The following is a 6,000-nucleotide window of genomic DNA, read 5'->3' as shown; positions in this document are numbered from 1 at the left end:
CTAAACTTGACACTGATAAGTTCAACACAAACTAGTTTCAAGTATATTTAGTGTTAACTCCTTGTTCTAAACTTGACACTGATAAGTTCAACACAAACTAGTTTCAAGTATATTTAGTGTTAACTCCTTGTTCTAAACTTGACACTGATAAGTTCAACACAAACTAGTTTCAAGTATATTTAGTGTTAACTCCTTGTTCTAAACTTGACACTGATAAGTTCAACACAAACTAGTTTCAAGTATATTTAGTGTTAACTCCTTGTTCTAAACTTGACACTGATAAGTTCAACACAAACTAGTTTCAAGTATATTTAGTGTTAACTCCTTGTTCTAAACTTGACACTGATAAGTTCAACACAAACTAGTTTCAAGTATATTTAGTGTTAACTCCTTGTTCTAAACTTGACACTGATAAGTTCAACACAAACTAGTTTCAAGTATATTTAGTGTTAACTCCTTGTTCTAAACTTGACACTGATAAGTTCTAAAGTATATTTAGTGTTAACTCCTTGACACTGATAAGTTCAACACAAACTAGTTTCAAGTATATTTAGTGTTAACTCCTTGTTCTAAACTTGACACTGATAAGTTCAACACAAACTAGTTTCAAGTATATTTAGTGTTAACTCCTTGTTCTAAACTTGACACTGATAAGTTCAACACAAACTAGTTTCAAGTATATTTAGTGTTAACTCCTTGTTCTAAACTTGACACTGATAAGTTCAACACAAACTAGTTTCAAGTATATTTAGTGTTAACTCCTTGTTCTAAACTTGACACTGATAAGTTCAACACAAACTAGTTTCAAGTATATTTAGTGTTAACTCCTTGTTCTAAACTTGACACTGATAAGTTCAACACAAACTAGTTTCAAGTATATTTAGTGTTAACTCCTTGTTCTAAACTTGACACTGATAAGTTCAACACAAACTAGTTTCAAGTATATTTAGTGTTAACTCCTTGTTCTAAACTTGACACTGATAAGTTCAACACAAACTAGTTTCAAGTATATTTAGTGTTAACTCCTTGTTCTAAACTTGACACTGATAAGTTCAACACAAACTAGTTTCAAGTATATTTAGTGTTAACTCCTTGTTCTAAACTTGACACTGATAAGTTCAACACAAACTAGTTTCAAGTATATTTAGTGTTAACTCCTTGTTCTAAACTTGACACTGATAAGTTCAACACAAACTAGTTTCAAGTATATTTAGTGTTAACTCCTTGTTCTAAACTTGACACTGATAAGTTCAACACAAACTAGTTTCAAGTATATTTAGTGTTAACTCCTTGTTCTAAACTTGACACTGATAAGTTCAACACAAACTAGTTTCAAGTATATTTAGTGTTAACTCCTTGTTCTAAACTTGACACTGATAAGTTCAACACAAACTAGTTTCATGTATATTTAGTGTTAACTGCTTATCCTAAACTTGACACTGATAAGTTCAACACAAACTAGTTTCAAGTATATTTAGTGTTAACTCCTTGTTCTAAACTTGACACTGATAAGTTCAACACAAACTAGTTTCAAGTATATTTAGTGTTAACTCCTTGTTCTAAACTTGACACTGATAAGTTCAACACAAACTAGTTTCAAGTATATTTAGTGTTAACTCCTTGTTCTAAACTTGACACTGATAAGTTCAACACAAACTAGTTTCAAGTATATTTAGTGTTAACTCCTTGTTCTAAACTTGACACTGATAAGTTCAACACAAACTAGTTTCAAGTATATTTAGTGTTAACTCCTTGTTCTAAACTTGACACTGATAAGTTCAACACAAACTAGTTTCAAGTATATTTAGTGTTAACTCCTTGTTCTAAACTTGACACTGATAAGTTCAACACAAACTAGTTTCAAGTATATTTAGTGTTAACTCCTTGTTCTAAACTTGACACTGATAAGTTCAACACAAACTAGTTTCAAGTATATTTAGTGTTAACTCCTTGTTCTAAACTTGACACTGATAAGTTCAACACAAACTAGTTTCAAGTATATTTAGTGTTAACTCCTTGTTCTAAACTTGACACTGATAAGTTCAACACAAACTAGTTTCAAGTATATTTAGTGTTAACTCCTTGTTCTAAACTTGACACTGATAAGTTCAACACAAACTAGTTTCAAGTATATTTAGTGTTAACTCCTTGTTCTAAACTTGACACTGATAAGTTCAACACAAACTAGTTTCAAGTATATATAGTGTTAACTCCTTGTTCTAAACTTGACACTGATAAGTTCAACACAAACTAGTTTCAAGTATATTTAGTGTTAACTCCTTGTTCTAAACTTGACACTGATAAGTTCAACACAAACTAGTTTCAAGTATATTTAGTGTTAACTCCTTGTTCTAAACTTGACACTGATAAGTTCAACACAAACTAGTTTCAAGTATATTTAGTGTTAACTCCTTGTTCTAAACTTGACACTGATAAGTTCAACACAAACTAGTTTCAAGTATATTTAGTGTTAACTCCTTGTTCTAAACTTGACACTGATAAGTTCAACACAAACTAGTTTCAAGTATATTTAGTGTTAACTCCTTGTTCTAAACTTGACACTGATAAGTTCAACACAAACTAGTTTCAAGTATATTTAGTGTTAACTCCTTATCCTAAACTTGACACTGATAAGTTCAACACAAACTAGTTTCAAGTATATTTAGTGTTAACTCCTTGTTCTAAACTTGACACTGATAAGTTCAACACAAACTAGTTTCAAGTATATTTAGTGTTAACTCCTTGTTCTAAACTTGACACTGATAAGTTCAACACAAACTAGTTTCAAGTATATTTAGTGTTAACTCCTTGTTCTAAACTTGACACTGATAAGTTCAACACAAACTAGTTTCAAGTATATTTAGTGTTAACTCCTTGTTCTAAACTTGACACTGATAAGTTCAACACAAACTAGTTTCAAGTATATTTAGTGTTAACTCCTTGTTCTAAACTTGACACTGATAAGTTCAACACAAACTAGTTTCAAGTATATTTAGTGTTAACTCCTTGTTCTAAACTTGACACTGATAAGTTCAACACAAACTAGTTTCAAGTATATTTAGTGTTAACTCCTTGTTCTAAACTTGACACTGATAAGTTCAACACAAACTAGTTTCAAGTATATTTAGTGTTAACTCCTTGTTCTAAACTTGACACTGATAAGTTCAACACAAACTAGTTTCAAGTATATTTAGTGTTAACTCCTTGTTCTAAACTTGACACTGATAAGTTCAACACAAACTAGTTTCAAGTATATTTAGTGTTAACTCCTTGTTCTAAACTTGACACTGATAAAATGTAACAGTAATTCTAGTGAACATGATAACTAAAGGTATCTAAAAGTGAAATCCGTTTCTCGTAACTGGTTACAGGTCTGATGGATCAGAAATTCATCATTTTTAACCTTAATGCTAAGCCTTTAACAAACATCGTGTCGTGGCATATTGTAACTACTAAAATGGCTGATAATTAGCATGGTTTAATTCTTTGTTTTTGAAAAAGGAAGTAATAACAAAAAAGGTTCACAAAATTCTTCTTTACCTTTGGTCCGAAGATAAGTGTAAGAATGCAGGTGACTGTCAGCTGGCATCGAAGGAAGTGGAGGAAGAACAAGTAGTCCTGACCAAGAGACAACCACATCACACGTCTAGAAATGTATACAAAAGAAATGGATATTAGAAACTAATATTCGACCAAGAAATAGCCGTAGACACTTGTGACGTCACACTGTTTAATAGGTATGGTAGTTTGTTTTTAAATTTCGCGCACAGCTACACGAGCACTGTCTGCGCTAGCCGTCTCTAATTTTGTAGTGTAAGACTAGAGGGAAGGCAGCTAGTCAACACCACCTACCGCAAACTCTTGGGCTACTCTTTTACCAAAGAATAGTGGGATTGAACATCACATTATAACGCCCCCACGGCTGAAACAGCAAGCATGTTTGGTGCGACGGGGATTCGGACCCGCGACCCTCAGATTACGAGTCGAACGCCTTAACTCACATGGCCATGCCGGGCCCAGGTATGTTAGTACATTGGAGATTCGTATCACACGTTTTATTTCTTTGTTTATTTCATGTTAAGTTCAAAGCTACACAATAGACAATCTGCAGTGTCCTCACCACGGGTATCGAAACCTTTGTTTAGCGTTCTGCTAAAAGTGGTTAAAGAAAGTTAACTTTTGACCAGTGTGTCATGTTATAGTAACAGTGAAAAAGAGAGAGATAGATTAGTATTACTACAAATGTTATGTAATGTTAACTCACTAGATGTGATGTAATATTCACTGACTAGATGTTATGTAATGTTCACTGACTAGATGTTATGTAAATTTCACTGACTAGATGTTATGTAGTGTTCACTAACTAGATGTTATGGATTGTTCACTCACTAGATGTTATGGATTGTTCACTAACTACATGTTATGGATTGCTCACTGACTACATGTTATGGATTGCTCACTGACTACATGTTATGCAATGTTCACTAACTAGATGTTATGTAATGTTCACTAACTAGATGTTATGGATTGTTCACTAACTACATGTTATGGATTGCTCACTGACTACATGTTATGGATTGCTCACTGACTACATGTTATGGATTGCTCACTGACTACATGTTATGTAATGTTCATTGACTAGATGTTATGTAATGTTCATTGACTAGATGTTATGTAATGTTCATTGACTAGATGTTATGGAATGTTCACTAACTAGATATTATGTAATGTTCACTGACTAGATATTATGTAATGTTCACTGACTAGATGTTGTGCAGTGTTCACTGACAACATGTTATGCAATGTTCACTGACTAGATGTTATGTAATGTTCACTGACTAGATGTTATGTAATGTTCACTGATTAGATGTTATGTAATGTTCACTTATTAGATGTTGTGTAATGTTCACTGACTAGATGTTGTGTAATGTTCACTGACTAGATGTTGTGTAATGTTCACTGATTAGATGTTATATAATAATGAAGCAGAGACTCACCTGACAGTGTGTGTAGTAACAGAGACAACAGTTTCGATACAAATAGCAGCAGAAAGTGGCCATTTCTCTCGGTAAAACTCTTTTCTGGCGTTACGGATGCAGTAAGTCAGGTAGATTCCCAAAAGAAGAAATAAAAACTCACCTGTGTTGAGAAAAGAATTGTTTGAAATAAAATGACTTTAATAATGAAAAGATGCGCCTTTCACACCCATATGTTGTATAATACTGAGACACATATGTCATATTTACATCCATATGTTGTGACTAGATGTTATATTATGTTCACTTACTAAATGTTATATAATATTCACTCACTATATGTTGTATATTAATCACTGACTAGATGTTGTATATTAATCACTGACTAGAAGTTGTATATTAATCACTGACCAGATGTTGTATATTAATCACTGACTAGATGTTGTATATTAATCACTGACTAGATGTTGTATATTAATCACTGACTAGATTTTGTATATTAATCACTGACTAGATGTTGTATATTAATCACTGACTATATTTTGTATATTAATCACTGACTAGATGTTGTATATTAATCACTGACTAGATGTTGTATATTAATCACTGACTAGACGTTGTATATTAATCACTGACTAGATGTTGTATATTAATCACTGACTAGATGTTGTATATTAATCACTGACTAGATTTTGTATATTAATCACTGACTAGATGTTGTATATTAATCACTGACTATATTTTGTATATTAATCACTGACTAGATGTTGTATATTAATCACTGACTAGATGTTGTATATTAATCACTGACTAGACGTTGTATATTAATCACTGACTAGACGTTGTATATTAATCACTGACTAGACGTTGTATATTAATCACTGACTAGATTTTGTATATTAATCACTGACTAGACGTTGTATATTAATCACTGACTAGATTTTGTATATTAATCACTGACTAGACGTTGTATATTAATCACTGACTAGACGTTGTATATTAATCACTGACTAGACGTTGTATA

General features: G+C 32.0%; 1 protein-coding gene across 1 annotated transcript in view; it reads right to left on the bottom strand.

Annotated features, from left to right (window-relative positions):
* Positions 1-3,325: 3,325 nt before the first annotated feature.
* The window catches only part of LOC143224492 (metabotropic glycine receptor-like), a 40,512-nt gene continuing 37,837 nt past the window's right edge, over positions 3,326-6,000 (bottom strand). The window contains exons 6-8 of the mRNA XM_076452759.1: positions 4,998-5,139; positions 3,541-3,646; positions 3,326-3,373 (exon numbers count right to left, since the gene is read on the bottom strand). Coding sequence (XP_076308874.1) covers positions 3,326-3,373; positions 3,541-3,646; positions 4,998-5,139 — 296 coding nt within the window. The remainder of the gene's footprint in view (positions 3,374-3,540; positions 3,647-4,997; positions 5,140-6,000) is intronic.

This window comes from Tachypleus tridentatus, chromosome 1 (genome assembly GCF_004210375.1).
Source record: "Tachypleus tridentatus isolate NWPU-2018 chromosome 1, ASM421037v1, whole genome shotgun sequence".
Taxonomy (NCBI): domain Eukaryota; kingdom Metazoa; phylum Arthropoda; class Merostomata; order Xiphosura; family Limulidae; genus Tachypleus; species Tachypleus tridentatus.
This window is presented reverse-complemented; position numbering and strand designations above follow the sequence as displayed.